General features: G+C 41.6%; 1 protein-coding gene across 5 annotated transcripts in view; it reads right to left on the bottom strand.

The window, feature by feature from the left end:
* nfic (nuclear factor I/C) overlaps positions 1 to 23,550 on the bottom strand; it is a 44,837-nt gene that overhangs the window by 15,223 nt on the left and 6,064 nt on the right. For 4 of the 5 annotated variants that reach the window (XM_069718485.1, XM_069718486.1, XM_069718487.1 and 1 more), the window contains exons 2-11: positions 15,220 to 15,390; positions 14,320 to 14,496; positions 12,002 to 12,185; positions 7,552 to 7,626; positions 7,160 to 7,234; positions 5,175 to 5,307; positions 3,403 to 3,524; positions 2,494 to 2,607; positions 1,833 to 1,990; positions 574 to 754 (exon numbers count right to left, since the gene is read on the bottom strand). In XM_069718485.1, coding sequence (XP_069574586.1) covers positions 574 to 754; positions 1,833 to 1,990; positions 2,494 to 2,607; positions 3,403 to 3,524; positions 5,175 to 5,307; positions 7,160 to 7,234; positions 7,552 to 7,626; positions 12,002 to 12,185; positions 14,320 to 14,496; positions 15,220 to 15,390 — 1,390 coding nt within the window. The remainder of the gene's footprint in view (positions 1 to 573; positions 755 to 1,832; positions 1,991 to 2,493; positions 2,608 to 3,402; positions 3,525 to 5,174; positions 5,308 to 7,159; positions 7,235 to 7,551; positions 7,627 to 12,001; positions 12,186 to 14,319; positions 14,497 to 15,219; positions 15,391 to 23,550) is intronic. The other variant, XM_069718488.1, reaches the window with a different exon arrangement.

Raw genomic sequence — 23,550 nt, 5'->3', positions numbered from 1 at the left:
TTTATCATATTTGAACTATCTATGAAAAGTTCCCTTTAACTGTGAAAGTCATGTAAAAGTTTATGTTTGTTCACACAGCAAAACTTTTAACATGAAATTTTACAAAATAATTTGCTGGAACAAACCAACACTTCAGTGATGTTCAAGCTGTCAGTGATCAGATTTAATTAGGAACCACTTTGATCCTGATTGCTGCAAACTCAGGAAGTGCAACACACAAGAAGGCAGTGAATTCTTGATCACATCATATCAACGGTTTAATTTCCCATTTTTGACTTGAGCATAAAAACAGTTATATTTTTTATATTTAGGAATGAAAAACTAAACTCTTTTTAAATTATTTTTCCAACATTTTCAGATTTTGCATTCTCCGTTGACGGTGAAAAGACAGGATGAGACCCTTCTTATGAGGAAACCTTTCTGTCTCCTGCACTTCAACCTTCTCTGTAACTACATATAAACAGATATGAGATTATAAATAGAAACTTATTCTATTGCATCAGTCTCAGGAAGATTTATATACATAATGTTTATATACAGTATGTGAACTAAAGTGTGTTTGAGACCACTTACTGGGAGACGTGGGAGAGTTTGCCCCCCCTTCAGAGGAGGTGGTCGTGGCCTTTGACTCCGTGGGAAGCGTCGGCCTGGTGAGGGAGGAGGGGGGAGCAGCCAGGGAAGGTGCTGGTCCAGGTGCCAACATCTGGGAGGAGATGTAGTGACTGGGCACTTTGACCTGGTTGCTGCCATTCAGCTGCAAGATTCAGAAAAAAAAAAGCAGCAAAAAACTGAGCTATAAATGAAATTTCCTTTAGTGATAGTACAGTGAACGGTTCAGGAATGATCCCTGCATGTCACTCTCTTTTAGTTCATGTCAGGCAGACATTATGTGGAAATGGGAATTGATAAGGAGCATAATGACTGAGAACTAAATTACATGAGAAGTATTTTCAACTACTCAGGATACACTGAATAATCCAAAGGCATGCGCAGTGTCCCATCATATAATATCTGGATATGAAGACCGTTACTTCACTGTTTCCAAGTCATAACAAGTCCTGAACACACTTTTCTCTCAGCTCTTCTCATTCTTCCATTTGTTGTATTCATATTTTATTCATACACTAGATCATAGCAGAGTAACTTTTCAAGTCTGACCTAAAGTTTATTAGAACATCATGAATCTAACTTCTCACAAACTCACTCAGTGATGAGTAAGTGAGCCTCCGGCAGCTGGAAACCTTCTGATGAAGTATTAGATGTTTTAGTCGAACTCAGAGGATGTCGACTGTGGGGGTCAACATGCCGTCGGCTGACTGTTGTATTTTATATCTTATATCTATTACTTTTCACCCTGGTCCGGAGAAACGTAATCTCGTTCCACTGTATGTGTATAAATATGTATACAGTCGGAATGACAATTAAATTAACTTTGAACCAACGACAACAACCTCCGAGCTGAGACTGAAAAATGGATTTGCCACATCTTTTAACTCGGCATACGCCACTGACATTGACTTGACCAACGCATTGATCCGTGGAACTGATCTCAGTTTAATGAAGCTGCACCTTTGTTTCTGTGCACGTGGACATCATCACTTCCAAACTGCTGCTACTAATCTTTCTTGCAGGTGTGAGACTGTTGACAACTGGCTGGTATTAGTTTTCTCTGTTTTATAGCACAAAATAAATAATTACAGTAATGTGTAATAAATCTGTCGAAAAAGATTTTTGTAATTATTATGTATAGCATAGCATCAGCTGTCAGCTAGCTGGGATATTAGTGAAGGAAGAGGGCATTAATTGGACCGCGGAAGAGCAGCTGTACCCACTGAGCTGGGGGTTTGATTGGCAGGGTCGCAGGCTAATGAGACCAGATCCTTCAAGGGTTCCTGGGTCAGGTGAGGAGGGTAGCGGATGGCTCCATGGGGGAAGTAGGAGGAGGATGCGAAGTGAAGAGATGAGGACGGATGAGGACTCCGAGACAGACCTGAGAAGAAAATGAGATGATATTTTCTTCATTGCATTCTCCTTTTTTTGTTTTTGTAGAAATATTTAATTATTGTTTAGCTAGTTTCTGCCTCATAAAAGTCAAAAGTATTGGAATAGTAAAGGAATATTACAAAAGTTGTTTTTTTTCCCCATAAATAATGTCTGCCCCTTGCCAGTTCTGTCAAAAGTAGAAAAATGGATACAGCTAATGGAGCTTTACATTAATTTTTTTTTATAGTGTAATAAAAGTAGTTGACATTAAGACATTTTACTTACAAGAGCACTAAGTAAGATGTTGGAGCTGAACAAAATGGTGCAGTAACAATCGCAACAACAAAAATAATAAGTATAACACGTAAGTTAAACCAACAAAAACAAAAACAAGGCATGTCGATCTTAGACATTATTTCCTGGTGTGTGTGTGTGTGTGTGTGTGTGTGTGTGTGTGTGTGTGTGTGTGTGTGTGTGTGTGTGTGTGTGTGTGTGTGTGTGTGGACTGACCACTGTGAACAGCTATGACTGGCCGGTGGTGCTGAGTGAAGGAGCCCATTCTCGGGGAGTCTTCCTGGGGAGACGGACTGTCCAGCTCTGCCTTCTTCACTGGAGGAGACAGACCTACATCACACACAGAAAAACATGCAGGTAGATTTATTTGTTGGTGTGAGCGCCAAACTTGCTCAAACCCGTCGGTTCTTGTTTACCTTTATTACCACCACAGCATCGTTCGTCACGACCCCACCTCATGACAGATAAACTGTGTCACTGATTTGCACAAACTACACAGTAACAGTAGACATGTTTAGTCTTCTCAGGAGAAGAATCTCAGAACAACAGTGAAGCACAGCGGTGGTAGTATTATGGTCTGTTGTTGGGACAGGGCAGCCTGCAGTCACTGATTCTACTATCAATTCTGCTTCGTTAGTTTTTCCAATTAATATTTTTTAAACATTGCAGCTGTGTGCTTGCAGGTGTTTGAATATCTCTGGTAACATTTCTCAGGCTCTGGGTTCAGATTTATTATTATTTATTAACACAGATATTAAATTTGGATTTTCACGTAGTGTAATTATGAATATAAGCAGAATTAGACTTCTGCAGGTCTTAACGTGAGCTGGAGCAAACAGTGCCATGATGTTAGTTCATTGTGTGAGGATGTTTCTGTGCTTAAAGGGGAGTGGTTTCATGCTGTCAGTTGTCTTTTTGGACACACAGGTCGTGTCCCTCTCCCTCTGGAGATAACAGATATCTATCAGAGGTGGTGTGAGGTTAAAAAAGGTGTGCAGTATAAGGATGTGAGTTGTATAATTCCACCTCTAATTTCAGAGATAACCATATACAAGCTCTAGTGACGCTGTGCAAACATCCAGGGCTGTTTAAGATGGTGTCTGCTTCTGGTTCTGGTTCTGTTACCTCCTTCCATGTCGTCAGTCCAGTTCCTGGAGCTGCTGGCGGGAGATGAAGGTGAGTGGTAATACTCCCCTCCTGGACTGTCAGCCTCTTCCTCCATTGAGCCGGACTTATGGCGCTTACTCCTGCAGACACATCCAACGTACAGACACTGAAACATGCAGAATCACAGCTCCACGGGGAACTGTGTGAAGTGAAGAGAGCAACGAGCCACGAAACAAGTTGATTCAAAGTTGTGGAGCAAAACAAACAAACAAAGACCACTGTGATGCCGGAAGAGATAATGTTTATGTGGAAGCCAGCGATTGAATAGGCTACGATGCAGCAGTAGAAACTGAGAGGCTGGAAGGATCTCTTCTTTACCACTCTACAAGTCCCACAATATTCATTCAGGGAGCCGAGTACTTTACAGGCTGAACATGGCAACCTAATTAACTATTTCTATCAGTTATGGGGTGGCACAGTAGTTCACACTGTTGCTTCACACTAAGAAGGTTCTGGTTTAACCTGCTGGTCAGCTGGGCCTTTCTGTGTGCAGCATGTTCTCCCTGTGCCTGTGTAGGTTTCTCCAGGTACTCCAGCTTCCTCCCGCAGTGAAAAGATGGGCGTGTCAGGTTAACAGGTGTTTCTAAACTGTGCGGTTGTGTGAATGGCTGTCTGTCTGTCTGTGATTGACTGATGACCTGCTCAGAGTGTTCAATCCTATAAAGATAAAGGCTAATTTCTACCAATTAAAAGATGTAAAAGTGAAGTGTGCCTTCTCACCTTTCTAACCATGTAGTGTTTTAACATTTATGGATTATTAAGTCCATTCATAACCATGTGCACCACCATAAACACAGCATACTTTAATGTTCTGTAGGTCAGTGAATGACTCATGAATGCTAGTTGCTGACAGTTATATATCCGATGGGGGAGTTACTTGCTTGCTGAGTAAACAGGTGAGACGGTGAAGTGTCTTGTAGAGGACAGGTGGACATTCAGTTTCCAGCCCTGCTGTCTCATCCACTGCAGCTGGATGTTTGTCCTCTGAATGATTCGTTCTGTCTTTTTCCCTCTGAATGTTGTCTCTTTCTCCTTCTGTGTGGTTGTTTTCTTTCTCCTACATCTTCTTCATTTTTCATATGTTTTTGTCCGTACTGGATTTCTACCACGTTGGTCGGTTTTGTACAGACAACATCCATTTCATGTCTGCCCATCCTGGAAGAGGAATCCTTCCTCCGTGCTTTTTCTCAACATTTCTTCCATTTTTTTCTAAACAGACTCCAACTTGTAATTTTTTTAATTGAGGTATATAAGTCAGTTTTTCTATACCTGTATGTCTTTGTATTGTACAGTATGTTCCCAGTCTCAGGTAACAACAAGAGTTGCCTTATCTCAGGTTATTGTCCCTGTAAGAGTGTTTCCTACAAAGGACTAAATCCTCCGAAGGCAGCGTCCTCCGATGGGGTCCACTCCTTAGTGACTGGCACATGATCAAATTAAAAAAAGACTGTGATGGACTCTTCAACAACGTTTGACAGATTGTGCAGTGAGAATAAACTTCAGCATATCATGCACTCATTGAGTGGGTGAAGCTTATTGGTGCTGGTTAGTTCTGCAGGAAAACTAGGAAGTGAAGTCAGTTAAAAACTGAACAGTGTGTGTGTGTGTGTGTGTGTGTGTGTGTGTGTGTGTGTGTGTGTGTGTGTGTGTGTGTGTGTGTGTGTGTGTGTGTGTGTGTGTGTGTGTGTGTGTGTGTGTGTGTGTGTGTGTGTGTGTGTGTGTGAAATTACCCGCTGGATGAGGTGCTGGCCAGCGATCGTCTGAGGCTGACTGGCTGATGGACAGACTGGTTGAGGTCGTAGGCCAGATGACCCTGCAGTTCCCCCATAGAGAAACCAGGTCCCACTCCTGCTACGACTGGAGCTGCACAGACAAACACACAAACGACGTCATTATCTCTCACATACTGAAAATCCCAGTGAGACCAGCTCAATGGAGACCAGCACATGATGTTAATCAGGCATCCTGACTGGCACGGTTGAAGTTATATCTGAGCACCCATGCTGGTCTCAAAACGAGCTGTGGTTAGGTTTATTGTTGGTGCATTGCTCCAGTAAAGGCACAGCTTCATTAATTAGTCCTATTTTTAAATGACCCCTGATGCAGAGACAAGATCGATCAGGATTGATCACGATCAACCTTTTACCAGCTGCAGGTAAATTATTGATCCCCAGCTACAGTGAGTCCTGAGCTCCATCACAGGGTTTTCACTCATACTAAAGGTCTGATCCGTTTATTAGAGTCATAAAGATTTTCTCAGTTATTTTCCACTTCACAGTTTCATAGCAGGTTGCTTTTAGTGAAATAATTTATATTCATATGGATGTGTTGCCATAACTACATAGGACATGACCATCTTTAATCGTGTAACAACCAAAATATAATAAGAGGTAAAAAAAACAAAAATACCCTGAGAAGGAACCACAACACAGGGACATGCAACAGCTCACAAACATGTGCACAAGATTAAAAATAAAAAGATTACAATGAATGATTATTTTTGGGAACATCAATTGGATTAATCTGCACATGAGCAGATCTGTTTCTTCTCTAGAGAACACTTCTTTCTCTATTGTCGCGAAACAATCTCTTAAACTCCCGTATGTATAAAATATGTAAGGGAGTGGAGAGTCTCTTCACTCGGATAGCCGAGGTTACAACGTAACCACATGTTTTCTATTGTCTCGAGACTATCGCTCCACTCTGTTGCATATTTCATATGAACGGAGTCAGAGAGAGTCTCTGCACTCAGAGAACCAAGGTTACAGTGTGACCATGTGTTGTACTCCTTGATAAAAGTACCGTTATAATAATAATCTAATAAGGTGGGGGCACACCTGTGTACTCAGGGGAATGAGAGAGAACACTGATCAGATTATTTCATGTTATAATCAAAATACACCTGTTATTGATTAAGAAATAAGGTAAAACCCATTTGAACCAAGCAGCTTACTTTGTGCTCCGATTATCTGCCGTCAAACCAGCAGAAGTGGATTCATAAAACACCCTAAATGCACTCGAGCCATCGTCTGAGGTTGTCATTACACAGCCACAAAACTTTCTTTTCTCCCGTTTTATTAAACTAAATCCAATTTTTATAACATTTGTACATCAGCGAGGAAAGTTTTGTTTTGTCAATTGAGATTAGCAGACAGACAACAGACGACAGATAATCACATTCAGATGGCGACGACTTCCACAACATAACAGATGAGTTTGTTTTTAAATGACACAACGTTCGCTTAATATAAGAAATGTAAAAAGCACTTAATATTTGTTCAGGCTCCTGTTTCCAAATGTTGACCTCTATAACCGTTTAAAAAACATTGGATTTGGTTTGGGGGGCTCAGAGGCTCAAAATATTTCAAACTTAAACAGAACTTTTGCTGTACGAGTGTCATCTGAGTCAGCCTCGTTTATTCATTTCATAGCTTCAAACGAAGCCACTCTGACTTGCTGAGCAAGCAATCCCACTAGATCTTACAGCGCTCCACCATTTTCCTTATTATTATACAACTGCATTTCCTCACAAGTCAAAATAAAACATTACCATCCAAAATGAACACTGAGACGTTAATTATCAGTCTGTCGTTATAATGTTTCTCCCGATTTGCTGGATATCGTTGTAGCTCATTGCAGGAGGTTGGTGTGACAACGGATGGTGGAAGTGTAGCTTCCACCATCCGTTGTAGAGTGGAGAGTTTAAACGACTTACTTCTTGAGACCTGGACCAGCTCAGTGACACTGAAAACTCCTGATGTCACAAAACTCTCCATGAACTCTGGACCATCTGCAGAAACACAACAGCATTTACACACTTGTGTGTGTGTGTGTGTGTGTGTGTGTGTGTGTGTGTGTGTGTGTGTGTGTGTGTGTGTGTGTGTGTGTGTGTGTGTGTGTGTGTGTGTGTGTGTGTGTGTGTGTGTGTGTGTGTGTGTGTGAAATTCAGAGATAATTAGATCATAATTTCTGTCTATGAAGTTAAGTTGAAGGCCTCTATGGTCTTTCAACATAAGATGTTTGTATGGGCATTACAGAATAAGAATAAGTTCATCTTCTCATGGCGACAGGTTACAGAAACACATGATGGAAGATCCTTTACATTACCCAGTGTGGCGGTCCGACTGTCCTCCTGATCAGAACCCACTCCTGTGCGACAGGGACTGCTGTTCTGCTCTGCCTCTGGAGAGACGGACACAACAGAACAATTTCAACTCTTAGATACAGAAAAGGTGAAAACAACCTGCAGGATTTCCCAGCATCCATCACGGTTATGTCAGCCTGTCTCATGTGTACCCACCTCACTGTCATCAAGCTTTTTATTTTTAAAGATTTAAACCTAAAACTTATTCTGAATCTCAAAAAGCCACACGCATACAGTTTGGGATCTCTGATAGTCTTTAGATATGTTGTTGGTCAACATATACTTCATGTACAAATACTAAAGCTAAAGGATTCTGACCGCCAGGTTCGGTCCTGATGTACAACTGTTGAACACAGTTGCTGCCAATAGAGGGCAAAGTGGAGTCACATTTGTTGCTATTAGGAACCCTTTTCATTACCTGCGATTTGAAACTAATAACATTAATAATGGCTGCTCTTTATTCAGGCTCACAGGCTCATCGAGTGTAAAACTTCCACCTCTGAACCTCCAAATAAATTCAGACAAGCGGCAATCGTTATTAGGATGTACTGTATATATGAACAATCTTTTAAATCCATCCATCCTTTATCTTTCCCCTTTAAAATCAGTTTGTTGGGTAAAAAAACTTGTATCATAAGAAACATATTTCCAGTTGTGCAGCTTTCTGTTTTTTAGAAACAGTCTGAAACTTCATCTCCTTTTAGAGCACTCTTAAGTGTGTGTTTCTGAGTTACAGCTGTCTCTACAACCACAATATCAGAACCACACTAAGTCAGAGCTCCCTCAATCCTCAATCCTGCTGTAAAAACCCTCTTCTGTTCCCGCGACTGGCTGTGGGTCAGATTTATCCTGCTTTCATCAGCTGACGTTCGATTGATCTTTGCAGCCGCTGCTGCCTCACCGAACAGTGAACGGGACTCCGACTGCTCCTGAAGTCACAATATAAAAACCAGATGTGAGCAGTGGGTTTGGACTCAGCTCGTGGCTGCATTAGACTTATTTATACAAACGGTTTCAACCAACCAATAAGCGACGGCTGCTGTGTCACAGGCAGAGAGTGAAAATCAAAAACACTCGCAACCACTGGAGAAACCAGTCGACCCACTCGCCTCAATAACACGGCTGCAGAGTCCCCAAACAATGTTTTCAGATCTAACGTTTTATGGATAGTTTTTATCTATTAATTATAGGGACCCTCTGACTTGTGTTAGGACCAAACCAGTCATGTTTGGGATTCAAAGGATGTTCCTGATCTGATGAAACCTCTGCTGTGTTCCAGATGACATCCTTCCCTCAGTACACTAACAGATAATATTGTTACATGTTAGGACTCTTACTGTGTAGTTTTAACACAGCTGTGTTGTTTCAAATCACACACTGCTGTTCTGCACTGACAGGAAATGACCTCATCATGTGAACACATCACCCTCCAAAATATCTGCAGCTTTAATATTTTTACCCAGAAATCAACTCCATGACCTTTTCTTCACATTGCCACCATCAGGATATTTTGGTCGAGTTTAAAGTATCTCACTAGACTGATTCTTGTTTCTGTTCACTTCTTTAATCACCTGCTTCAGACCTCGATCCAAAATGTCCAGAGATTTTTTTGTTTAGAAGCATCTTTGCCTCATGTTGCTTCATCCTGGGTAGAACTGTCTGTTCACACCCTCTCATGTCCATTGACTGTGTATTCAATCACAGTGTCACACCATAAACCTTCCCCTTCAGAAACACCACCACTTCTCCTTCTCTGCTCGAGTTAAAGAAACTTCATCAAACATCAGATATTTATCTGAAATCTTTTAAAGCTTCCTTCCTTGCTTCCTCCACCCCCCCCCCCTCCCTCCCTCCCTCTCCCATATGTAATAGATCTATAGAAGTTTTACAAACTTTACTTTCAGTTTTTCTGTCTTTTGTTCTTATCACCCGGTCTTTGAACTCATTATTTTTTGGTCAAAGCACTTGAAATCTACATTTGTCTGCATGTTTGCCTTCTTGAGCAGTTGTTGACGATCTGAAAGGTGATATAACCTCCATGGAAAATATTTTATTTTGATAAATGGCAACTAAAATTTAAACATGCAAATAAAAAGCCCTGATGTTCCACGACTTGGCCCAAAAAAGGATAAAATGCCCTGACTTTCCCTGTCTGGAAAAGAGTTTAAAAATTCCCTGATATTCTCCGATATTCCCTGATATTCCCTGATATTCTCTGATATTCTCTGATATTCTCTGATATTCTCTGATATTCCCTGATATTCTCTGATATTCTCCGATATTCCCTGATATTCCCTGATATTCTCTGATATTCTCCGATATTCCCTGATATTCTCTGATATTCCCTGATATTCTCTGATAATCTCTGATATTCCCGGATATTCCCTGATATTCTCCGATATTCCCTGATATTCCCGGATATTCCCTGATATTCCCTGATATTCTCTGATAATCTCTGATATTCCCTGATATTCCCTGATATTCTCTGATATTCCCTGATATTCTCTGATATTCCCTGATATTCCCTGATATTCTCTGATATTCCCTGATATTCCCTGATATTCTCTGATATTCCCTGATATTCCCTGATATTCCCTGATATTCTCTGATATTCTCTGATATTCCCTGATATTCTCTGATATTCCCTGATATTCCCTGATATTCCCTGATATTCTCTGATATTCCCTGATATTCCCTGATATTCTCTGATATTCCCTGATATTCCCTGATATTCCCTGATATTCTCTGATATTCCCTGATATTCCCTGATATTCCCTGATATTCCCTGATATTCTCTGATATTCCCTGATATTCCCTGATATTCTCTGATATTCCCTGATATTCCCTGATATTCCCTGATATTCTCTGATATTCCCTGATATTCCCTGATATTCCCTGATATTCCCTGATATTCCCTGATATTCCCTGATATTCTCTGATATACCCTGATAAAGACTCTGAGCTGGCTGCTGCAGCTCTGCAGCTCCTCGAGGCGGCTGAGAGGAGGATGTTACAAAAACTGCTCGGCATAATGGACAACACTTCACATCCCTGCTGGTCAGCCAGCAGAGTGTTTTCAGCTCCGCTCTAATAAGAACCGCTACAGGAAGTGATTCCTGCTCACCACAATAACAATATATAATAACCCCCCCCCCGTGCCGGGAGGACAGACTCATCCTGCGAGTGGAAAAGCACATGTACACTTTACAATAAGTATTTGCATCCGTGTGTGTGTTTATTCATCCTTTGGTTTCATAATGGTCACAGAATAATTAACATGAACCCTGACAGTCCCTGTTAGTCAGCAACCATCCTATGTAGCTGCCGCCATGGCAAAACAAATGTTTGTCAGTTTCTCCTTTTTACAAGAACACCTTCTTAAAGTAGAACAACAAATCAGATTATTGAATGAAAAGATCCCAAACGTATCTCAGGCAGACGGACACTTGTTGTTATAATGAGTCGCTATGTCGTTATAACAAGGAATGTTGCATATGGTGTTAAAACGAGAAATAAATCCATCATTGCTGTGAGACAACTTATGAACATAAAACATGATGATCCAGATTAATGCTTAGACCTACCTGATGTCCTGATTCAGATTTAAAAATATAAAAATAATAAACCCTCCACCTCCAAGTGGACCAGAGACCACGCTCTTCCATTTCCACACCTATAGTTATATTACATGGTGCGTTCAGGCAGCTGGGAGCTTGGAAAGTTTCTGATTTAGTAACCCCCGACTTCCCAGTTGAGAGCGTTCCCATGACAACAACAAAGACACAACATGGCAGCCACCAGGAAATCTACTGTCTGAATACAGAAAGGTGACAAACGACCATCACAGGGACGAAATGGAGTGATTCTTATTTCTAAAACTACATTTCTACGTGTCTTTTTCAGCAGATAACGTTTAAAACAGACAACAAAAAACTAACGGCAACAAAGACTGGTGCCTCTTGTTGTCTGTCAATGTAGTGATTAGTGTTGTCTAAGAGCACAACACCCTGCTCCGACTAGTATGGCCTAAATGAATTATAAAGTGACTAATTATATCTCTTATTTACTTACGACGACAAACGTTTCCATGTCGAGTAACGTCAGACCGACTTTCCTGGTGATTTCTCCCCCTCGGAGGTCTGAACTTTCCCACTTCCCTTTTGCTTATGAATGCACCGTAATAAAAATATATATTAAACTAGTAAACCCTCTAAACATTGCCTCTAGAAGGGAGATGATCTGTCCAATAATATCCAAAAACACATTTTCTCTTCACAACAACAAAACACTGAGAAAGATGTATTTTGTCACGGTGGCAGTCATGAGTGTGTCTTTTACCTGAAGTATCGCGCGTCTCACTACACAAATGAAAAGTGACACCAGCAGTGTGTTGAAGTGTGTGTCGGTGCGTACCTCTCTCCTGTACGTAGTAAGCGAGGTAGAGGTCCAGCTCTTTGACGGAGACGGAGATGTGTCGAGGCTGCACACACAGGACCGGGTTGGAGCACTGGCCTCCCTTCACCAGCCGCTCCCCGTCGGTGCTCTCCAGAGGGATTCCTTTAAACAGGATGACCATCACCAGGTCCAGCCGCCACACCTCCAACGAGACAAAACACCGTCGTTATGGACTGGAAACATCTCCGCCTCCCTCTGACCAGGGTTACTGTCACGTTATATCACGTGGAGTCACCAAAATGTTGGACTGTACATTTATAACTTTTCTCATGCTGCAAAAATGGAGTGATGTTTGTCATCAGGGTGCATGTTAAACACATGTTGTTACACACCGAGCATGATTTTCAGCATGGCAAAGATGGCATTATATTACATTATGAAAATCTTAACAAACACTTTGAACAAAAGGGGATTAAGTAAGAGATAAAACCCGACTTGATCTCGTCACACCGCGTCTTACTTTCTGATAACTGAGGTGACTTGTGCTCCAAATGTTGTTCACACTTTGTTAAGTTGTCCAAACACTGGTGTAAAACCCGTTTCCTATGTGGCTCTTGCAGCTTCCTTCACATCTCCAGTGTGTTTAACCTTTGACCTTCGCATCTTTAAACTTTACGAACGTGACACGGATAATAATATTTCAAGTAATTTCAACAAACTATTTACACCTCAAACCCAGAGTGTGAGGATAAAAGTATGAAGATGAATATGGATCAGACTGGATGAAACAGAAGCCTAAACCATTCAGAATAAACCAATCACATGAAGCCTGAGTGGAGATGAGTTAAAGATCAACACATGTCAATCACCATCGATACGTGATCCAGCTTCAGGTCAGATCCAGTTTTTAATGGTAGCCTTGATTTAGTTTGAAAGACAAAACAATGAGAATTCATGTTTAATTAAGCAATAATGTGATTATACAAGTCACCAACTAAATAAAACATGTAATCTAAATGTTTTCCTATTTAGATTATGAAAACATAATCTAAGTATGTAGTCCTCACTCTCAAAATATATAACTTTTATTTAGCGTGATCTCCATTTCCACGGCAACACCTGGGGTATGACTAACAACTGGAAAACAATCAGTGGGTCAGCAGACTCTTGTATAACATGCAATGTTTACTACTCCAGGAAGTAGTCCGACCCTTAGCAACCACCCTAGCAACAGAGAGGATTTCTAGTCTCCAACTGAATAAATACAGAACATAGAAACACTAAACTGATCAGCTAGTTCAGTCTGGATGGAACAAAGATATCTGATGAACAAAGATGTCTGATGAACAAAGATATCTGATGAACAAAGATATCTGATGAACTAAGATATCTGATAAACAAAGATATCCGGTGAACAAAGATATCTGAAGAACAAAGATATCTGATGAACAAAGATATCTGATGAACTAAGATATCTGAAGAACAAAGATATCTGATGAACAAATATATCTGATGAACAAAGATATCTGATGAACAAATATATCTGAGGAACAAAGATATCTAATGAACAAAGATATCTGATGAACAAAGATATCTGATGAACAAAGATATCTGATGAACAAAGATATCTGTTGAACAAAGATATCTGAAGAACAAATATATCTGATGAACAAAGATATCTGATGAACAAATATATCTGAGGAACAAAGATATCTAATGAACAAAGATATCTGATGAACAAAGATATCTGATGAACAAAGATATCTGATGAACAAAGATATCTGATGAACAAAGATATCCATGTTCTCATGTGTTTTTAACATTTTAGCTCCGTGTCATGTGTTCAAACCAAACCGGTCCAGCTAGCCTCCTCTAGGACTGTAAGTTCGTGACTATCCGTGGTGTTACGGTACGGGTGCTCGGAGCGACCAAAAAGGACCAAAAGAGACCCGACTTCACCAAATGGGTCATTTAATAGAACTAGAACAAGTAGAAACTACATTATACTGCATATTATATGAAATTCTATTCTAATTAAATATTTTCTTTGAGGAGGTGGAGTGATATTTGTAGTGATGAGCAGGGTGTGTTGTCATGGTGATTTGTTCCAAATGTTCTGTTGACCAATCAGATCTCTGGGTTGAACTACTGGTTGGATAATAATAATTTAAAACCTCCCTCATGTTCTGAGTTTCTACAGATTATACTACTTTGTTAGCTGCATGATTGATGTGAAACATTAATAAATATAAGCTGACTGGTGTCCTCTGCACATGAAAACATGATCCGAGGATTCACCCACTTCATTTCAATTCTAAATAAAAAAATGTTTTTACCTTGTCAGCTTGCCGGAGACAGTCTATGCGCCTCATCTTGCCCTTCTGGTCCGGGTTGGACAGGACACAACACGCCGCTTTCTTCCCCGTGATTGACAGGACGAAGTCTTCTCTGCATTCAGGTCTAATGTCCTTTCTCAGCTTGGCCAACAGTCGGCTGGCCCACTTCTGTTTCACCTGGGAGCACGATCATATCATACAAACATATCTGACACTCAATGTATTGAATAATAATTTCTACTAGCACCTGAGTATACTTAGGGTCAGTTGGGAATGTGAAAATGTTTAAAACACCGGTTTTACAATGAATAAAATCCGTTAGCAAACATTTACATCCAATGGAAAGTGTCTTCAGTGATTTAGAAACATTTTAATAAAACTGAAAACATTCAATTGAATTTTTTTAATAAGACTAGAAATCCCACGTCCTGTCGTAACATACTGTACATCCAGGTCTGTGTCGTAATAAATGAAGGGAAGACTATGATTCTGATAGGACACAGTTGTTGTCATGACAACAGATGATGCTTCCAATATGGATGTTGCTGCGAAGAAGCTACAGATTCTTACAACGGTTGGATGCTTCACACACACATCACAGAAGATCAACACGATCCGTTTTAAGATGGACACTAAAGATTAGTGAGATATGGTCACAGTCTCCTCTTCTGTTATCAAGTTATGGTGCTGAATAACTGACAGAAACGTGATGACGTCACAGTGAAGTTGACCTTTGGCCTTTTGGATATAAAATGTTATCATTTTATCCTGTCGTCATAATTAGTGTGAGAATTCAGGAGTAATGGCCACAAATGTTTTTAATCTAATCAGTTCATCGTCAGGACAAAGTGAACATTTACACCAAATTAGAGTAACGCCCACTCCACTGGCCCCGCCCACCTCCGCCTTCTCTCCCAGCAGCTCGTCTTTGACCGCTCTCTCTTCTTCTTTGGTCATCCTCTTCTCGTGCTTTTTGAAGTACTTCCTTTTTCTGGCCTGGAGGTTGAACCATGTGTAGGCGAAGGCACGGACCTGGGGCAGCAGAGCCTCGATGAACGGATGGAACTCATCCTACAGGACAGACAGACATGAACACACACACACACACACACACACACACACACACACACACACACACACACACACACACACACACACACACACACACACACACACACACACACACACACACGGTATCAGTGACTGAACTAAATATAACCACACAAAACAGAGTCATTCATCATCATCAAGCTGAAACAATCGCTCGATTCACTGATCAGCCAATGGACAAAACATCTAACAGCAGCTGTTTCAGTAAATGTTTCAGTAATTATTCACTCTCCCACTGAAATGAGCCGCTTCTCTCAGTTTGTAAAGTCTTTGTGTTTTGAAGCAACTTGAGAACTTACTACTACTACTAGTGAGTGGATGAATAACACACCAGGTGGATGCATCAGTAACGCTGCAGCTCTGATATGAAACCACACGGAGGACATGGACCACATATCTGCATCACCACCTTCCTCTGTTATGTATATTTAAATGCCTCACAAATAACCAGGTGGAAATGTGTGTTATTGTTGAATCCAGTGGGACAACCACAACCAGGATTGGATTTTTTACTGTAACGTGTAGCTGAGGGATTTGCCACGAGTTGATCGTTCTTGCTGGTCTGGTCTTCTTGCTCGTGTTTCCCCCGTGGTCCGGAGGACTGAGTCTGGAGGCAACCAGACAGCTCACAGACTAAACCGACTCTGAACTGACCAGCCGAGCAGCACCACCAGCTGTGTATCTGATATCTACATGTCCTGATCTCACCGGGACTTTTAATGCAAAAAAAGCACACGCATGAAGTAACTTCTCCGGGGTCGACACTCGCCAGGGGTGGCGGGTATTATTGAATTGCGCCCCCTAAGTTATGGCAGGTCGATAAAGTTAAAAATGTTATTGTGCTAAAAATGTTTATATTAGCTGGTATCGATATTTTCACAATAAATGTCACATGATTATTTATTTCGAGTTTAAAGGCTGTTTTTTGCAACTGAGTGAAAGTTGAAGAAACCAGATTGTAATTTTGCTGGTTTTAAACTGAGCAAAATAAATATCTCAACAAAAAAAGAAGAAGTGCTGCAGTTAAATACAACATACATGTATGCTGGCACTGACTGAAGATTTAAAAAGTTTAAAAAAGTTTGAAGGTGTTTGCTCTGAAGGTTCCAGTCTGTCTGTAAACTGAGGCTCAGATGTGCAACTGGACCACATATCAGAGCTATTAGAGGAGGAAGAGCGTTTGTCTCTCCACACTCTGCTTACAGCTGGGAGGGTTCTGGTCAGGTTACTGGTACCTGAGGGTTCTGGTCAGGTAGCTGGTACCTGAAGGTTCTGGTCAGGTAACTGGTACCTGAGGGTTCTGGTCAGGTCGCTGGTACCTGAAGGTTCTGGTCAGGTAGCTGGTAGCTGATCTGTTTGTTTTATGGTTCTGTTTTATGGTGCTGTGTACTGCTGACCTGGTCGTTTGCTGCTGGGTTCTGGCCTGGTGCTTGTTGAGGGTCCACTGACACTCGTTCAACACACTTTCTGCATGTTTTAACGGGATATTTCTATATTTTATATCCTTTTTTTTAACGATGCTTTTGTCCTTCAAACTTCTCTTGTTTCAGTGCAGCAGCTTCAGCGTCTGTCACTTGCTGGCCTGAATTTACCTCCCGCTGTGCACCTGAACTGCCCCCTGCTGTGACTGGTCGGGTTAGGCACGAGTCACAGCAGCAGAGTCTAGAGTGCACTGACTAATTCATTTATGTGCAGGCAATCTAAGCATGGAAATTAATTATAACGAATATGTATTTGTGACATTTTCTGCATTAGTTTCGAATTAAAAGCGCTTCTTTCAAATTAAAAGCTCTCTGGCGCTTCAAGTGTGGTTCAGCCATATACGAGCTTCTGACCAAATCGTGTTTTCTGGTTCGTGAGAAACCAGTCAAAAGTGTTTTTCTATTCGTGCGATAATCCTTTAATCCTTAATTTAAACAGGTTGTCTTATTTAGATCTGGATCGGGTTTTTTAACAGACCTGTGTACAAAAAAGTCCCATACAGTTAAGCATAAGCAGATGTATATACGGTATATGCATTAACTCCATTTGTAAACAACAAATAAAAGTATTTGATGTGATTTCAGAGTTCAGAGTGCATAAGAGGTGCAGCTGATGTTATCATGTTCTGAGACCTGACGATGTAATCACTGTATTTAAAGGTGACAGCAGAGGGAACCTGACACTCCTTGCAGTCAGTCTTATAAATAAGCAACAAGCTACTCGATCCTGCCTCCTTTTCACATGACATACATATATTTTTCTGTATTTATGTTTATTTTGTGATATTTGTTGGAAATAGAGTTTCTCATTTTTATTTGCATATGTAAACTAGAATTTGTTTGGATTTGTATTTGTTCCTTCTGTTTCATAACAAGTCTCATTTTGTATTTATCTTTATATTTCTGTAGGTGAATGATTGTTTATTTACGTCGCTCCAGTTAGTGCACACTGATGCTTTTTGTGGGTAGGTGGAGATAGAGGTACAACAATTGTTGGTAAATTTACTCAATAACTTTAAAAATGGTATTAAAATAAACATTAAAGAGAAAGACAGACAAAAATAGTCAAAAGACTGAAGAACTTCTATAAGATAAATATTCGGCATTTTTAATCAGATCTCTAAATGGTATCTCAGCCCACGTTGAATGATGTTACTGTTTCTGTAAAAACCTGACAGCTTCACATCTTTTAAAATGAAACTCTTTGAGCACCTGGTTTGTGCTCTTCAACTTTAGCAGTGTACATTGTCTACTGTTACCTCATCAACTGACTTCCATAAGCAACAGTTCATAGACTTTAAGTCATAAATGGGTGCATTAAAATGGGAAGTCAACACTTCAACAGTAGCAAAGACAGCTCAGCAAAACCTTTTTTTTAAAGACAGCTGAAATATGTCTCGTATCACGGGACGCTATGATTCAATTTTATCGTGCTGGAATTCAGAGCATCCTCTTCTCCCCAGCACGAGAGGAAGCGTCCGGACAACATGGTACACATTGCATCAAAAATCACAGGTCTGGTGTCTTTTATCAAAGCCGACACCATCAGACTACAAAAAAGTGGACACGAGATCCTTCTTGACTCCTCCCAACACTCGAACCATCTGTTTTAACTTCCTCTAGTCTTTAAAAAGTATCAGAAATGGGACGGCTCTCCCGCAGCACCTTCATTTAAACAGGTTGTCTTATTTAGATCTGGATCGGGTTTTTTAACAGACCTGTGTACAAAAAAGTCCCATACAGTTAAGCATAAGCAGATGTATATACGGTATATGCATTAACTCCATTTGTAAACAACAAATAAAAGTATTCGATGTGATTTCAGAGTTCAGAGTGGGCGTCACGGTGGTGCAGTGGTTAGCACTGTCGCCTCACAGCAAAAAAGGTTCCGGGTTCGAATCCGGTCCTGGGCCTTTCTGTGCAGAGTTTGCATGTTCTCCCTGTGCTTGCGTGGGTTCTCTCCGGGTTCTCCGGCTTCCTCCCATCATCCAAAAACATGCACCTCAGGTCAGGTTATCTGGCGCCGCGCTAGTGGCAGCCTGCTGCAGCATCTCCCCCCTGAGAGCCCCCCTGCTGTAGTGAAGACATTTCCCCTTGGGGATTAATAAAGTGAAATTAAAATTTTTTTTAGATCTGGATCTGTTTTTAACAGACCTGTGTACAAAAAAGTCCCAGAGTTGAGCATAAGCAGATGTACATACGGTATTAACTCATTTGTTAATGCATATTAACAAATGGAGGCGGACTTCGGAGGCCGCCTGCTCTCCGAAGTCCTTAATTGTTTAGAAGCTCTTTTTATTTCATCCATAAGACAGTCAGGGTATGTATACAATGCTGCAGCTTTGCTGGTTTGTCATAGTGGCCGCAATCCTCATTTTAATTATTTTATCATCACCAAGAGAAGAGAACACATCAGTCCAGTTCTGCCTGCTCTGCACTGGCTGCCTGTAAGACACAGGATTGACTTTAAGCTCCTCCTCCTCCTCACATACATAACAAACTACTCTTGAAGCTCTCTTGCACTTGAACTACCGCGCCTTTAAAATGCATATTGCTTTATTTTATATTTCAACTCTATCTGTGTGAATGTAATGTTCTTGCTGTAAAGCTCTTTGAGCTGCATTTCTAATGTGAAACATATACAAATCAAGTTTATTATTATTATTATTATTCTTGTTGTTGTTATTATTTTCTCATCAGTTATGTTTTTGTGGTGTGAAGTTTTGGTTTGGTTTTCTGAGACTTTACCTTGAGGTCTTTCATGCCTCACCTTCAGAGCCAAGTCAGCCTTCCCAAACACAAAAACTATAAATGATGACAGTCAGAAGGCTCTGCTGGGGTTTATGGGAAATGTGGTCTCATCACCAGAATTAACTACTAATCATCACACATCCCTGCCTCAGTCTAATCATACAGAGCGTGTCAAATGACATGAGTGTATTTGGCCTCCCAGCTGTTGAAAGTTGCACAATTGTATTTGTGCATACACTATGTGTTGAATTAATATTATTTAGTAGCCTTTATATTTCATATTACAGTTGCTGACTGGCGCTTTTAAAGCTGCGTCACTTTTAGGACTCTTTTCTTAGAAGCTTTAATGTGTCTTTAAGTTCAGGAAATAAAAAATATTTTCAGATATTTCTGTGATGTGAAGTGTGCTTGTTATCATAAGAAATGATTACATCAGACTTGTTCTTTAGTGGTTCGTTTTTAGCACATAGGGGAAATGTTTGTTGCACAAGAGGGATTTTATGTTGCAATACTGCAAGCAGCCACTGGGACGAACCGGTGACAACCCTGAGTAACAGTATTCAGCTGTGGCTGAATAGTGTGGCTTCTGGTTCCTTCAGCAGCAATGAGTGCAGCAGGCATTAGGAAGATATACACTGCTTCAAAAAATAAAGGGACCACTTAAACAACTCAATGTAACTCCAATCAATCCCACTTGTGTGAAATCAAGCTGTCCAGTTCGGATCAACACTGATTGAGGATCAGTTTCACCTGCTGTTGTACAAATGGAACAAACAGGTGGAAATGAGGCAATTATCAAGACAACCCTATAAAGGAACGGTTCTGCAGGTGGTGACCACAGACCGTTTCTCTGTCCTCGTCCTTTCTGGATGGTTTTTGGTCCCTTTTGTATTTTTGCCAGTGTCCTCACCACTAGAGGGAGCATGAGGTGTCTCCAGCCCACAGAAGTTGCTCAGGTAGTGCAGCTCATCCAGGATGGCACATCAATGCACACTGTGGCAAGAAGGTTTACTGTGTCTGTCAGCACAGTGTCAAGAGGACGGAGGACATACCGGGAGACGGGCCGGTCCACCAGGAGACGTGGAGGGGGCCGTAGGAGGACAACAACCCGGCAGCGGGACCGCTATCTGCTCCTTTGTGCAAGGAGGAGCAGGAGGAGCGCTGCCAGAGCCCTACAAAATGACCTCCAGCAGGCCACTAATGTGCATGTTTCTGCTCAAACTGTCAGAAACAGACTCCATGAGGGCGGTACGAGGGCCCGACGTCCACAAGTGGGGTCTGTGCTCACAGCCCGACACCGTGCGGGGAGACCGGACTTTACCGGAGAACACCGAGATCGGCAGCTTCTCCGTCGGCGTCCTGCGGTCTTCACGGATGAGAGCAGGTTCACACTGAGCACATGTGACAGACGTGACGGAGTCTGGAGACGCCGTGGAGAACGTTCTGCTGCCTGCAACATCCTCCAGCGGGACCGGTTCGGCGGCGGGTCAGCGACGGTCCGGGGAGGCGTTTCTTCGGAGGGCAGCGCAGCCCTCCGTGTGCTAGCCAGAAGTACCCTGACTGCCATTAGGTCCCGGGATGAGATCCTCAGACCCGTTGAAGACCATCTGCTGGTGCAGCGGGTCCTGGGTTCTTCTGATGCAGGACAATGCTCGGCCTCATGTGGCTGGAGTGTGTCAGCGGTTCCTGCACGATGAAGGCGTCGACGCTACGGACCGGCCCGCCCGTCCCCCAGACCCGAATCCAATCCGGCACATCCGGGACATCGCGTCTCGTTCCGTCCGCCGACGCCACGTCCACCGCAGACTGTCCGGGAGTGGACCGATGCTTTGATCCGGGTCTGGGAGGAGATCCCTCAGGAGAACATCCGTGGTCTCATCAGGAGCATGCCCAGGCGTTGTAGGGAGTGATACAGGCACGTGGAGGACACACACACTACTGAGACTCATTTGGACTTGTCTTCAGGAATCTCCACAGAAGTTGGATCAGCCTGTGATCTGATTTTTACACTTTTATTCTGAGTATGATTCTGAATCCAGACCTCCATGGATAATGATTCTGATTTCGATTGATCATTCTGATGTTATTTTGTTCTCAACACATTCCACTATGTGATGAATCAAGATTTGAACTGGAACATTTCATTCATTGAGATCTAGGATGTGTGTTTAAGTGTTCCCTTTATTTTTTTGAGCAGTGTATTTCTCTGCAGTGGCACATAAACACAGCACCCCTAGCAGAACAGGTGCTAGTCCAGACACAACACAGGTACACGGCAGCCTCTCACAGCTGCCCCCACTGCACCCCACCTCCCTCCCCTTCCCACCACCGCTCAGTGGTCATCCAGCCTCCGTGTCCTCTGACCCACCACCTCACTCATTACACATCCACATGTATACCCAGACTGCTTTGACTGACATCCAGCATGACCAAGGAGAAACTGGCTTTTTACTAAGACAGATCACCATGGTAACCTGTGCTGCAGCCTGTCTGCTCCTGAGCAAGTTCCAGTGAGAGAGAACTTATTGGGCCTTCATTTGCATCTGCAGCCTAATTTCCTCTCTGCAGAAACTTAACTTTAAAAAGAAGCATCATATATTCATAATAATTCATGCAGATGATCCACTGAAGATGAAAGTTCTTGATTAAAAATCACATCAATAATAATTACCACAATTCCTCACAGCTGTAGCCTCACTTTTAATATTTACAGCCGGAGCACCAATGGTGCAAAAGCTCTATTGTTCTTCAAGGAATTATTATTCTTTTCTGTTCTTATTTTTCTCCAAAATAAATTGCCTTTTTGGTGGCTTTAACATATTCAAAAACTCATGAAAGTTGGTACACTCACCCGGCGAAAAATTACTTATTTTAGTGGTTTTGCAAGTGGGCGTGGCCAAATGTCTCACCAGCGCCCCCTAAACTGCAGCCCCGGTAGCTACATTTACCTACATGCGTGAAATTTGTTGGACATGTGTATCACACCGAGTTGTACAAAAAAGTCTCCTCGCATCATGGCCGCAATTTAACATGAAGTCTGCCATTTTCAATTTAGAGGCCATTTTGGCGATTCGCACGTGTTGTATTTTAACGAACTCCTCCTACAGACTTTGATGTACCGACCTGCAATTTTGTCTGTCCTTAACACCTGGGAAATGAAAAGTTGTTAAAAGAATTTGTTTTCGTCGGACTGGGTGCCCGTGGCGAGACGGCCATTTTGAGCGTTTCGCCAATACATTGAAGTTGCTGTAAAACCTTTGTACATGGACTGACCTTCTCCAAACTTTTTTTGAGTATGTCAAAGCTGCCAAAAAGTGCATTTCTTTTTTCTTTTTTTTATGAAAAATAAGGAAAGAGAACGAGAAAAAAATGAGCGGGGATATGGGATATCCCTGCTTGCAGTTTGAATTAGATATTACTCCTACTGTTTTTCATTTTAGTTGTGATGAATAATTTCCTGTTTTTAATGTATGTTTTATCACATAAAAGTTTTAGTTTAAGACGTGAACCTGCGAACATGACACATGACTGTGCGATGTGGAAACTGGAGCGTTGCACAAACACGAAGACGTTTTGGACGTTTGGTGACATCAGAGACATTTTGTGTCAGTGGACGTACAGAGTCAGGAGTTTTCTACATCAATACGTATCATTTTATATATTTTCACGAGGCAATTCAACATTTTAGACATTTTTTGAAGTAAAAAACATTTCAAATTGTTATTCAAAGATGAGTATTTCTATGTGTTTGAAAATGCCCGAGGACAATGTTCAACGTGATGAACTGGACACGCGGCTCCTCGGCGAGTCAGAACCACAACTTTAGCATGCAGAGTTCACTTTAGTTCATCCTGGACTGAAACAGTGACAAGTGCTCCTCTAAACCTGC

This window comes from Brachyistius frenatus, unplaced genomic scaffold (assembly GCF_029030835.1).
Source record: "Brachyistius frenatus isolate BFR_SWC_R1_liver_20210118 unplaced genomic scaffold, ASM2903083v1 Contig_192, whole genome shotgun sequence".
In the NCBI taxonomy this organism is placed as follows: Eukaryota; Metazoa; Chordata; class Actinopteri; family Embiotocidae; genus Brachyistius; species Brachyistius frenatus.
The sequence above is the reverse complement of the archived record's forward strand: the minus strand, read 5'-3'. Positions and strand labels throughout refer to the sequence as shown.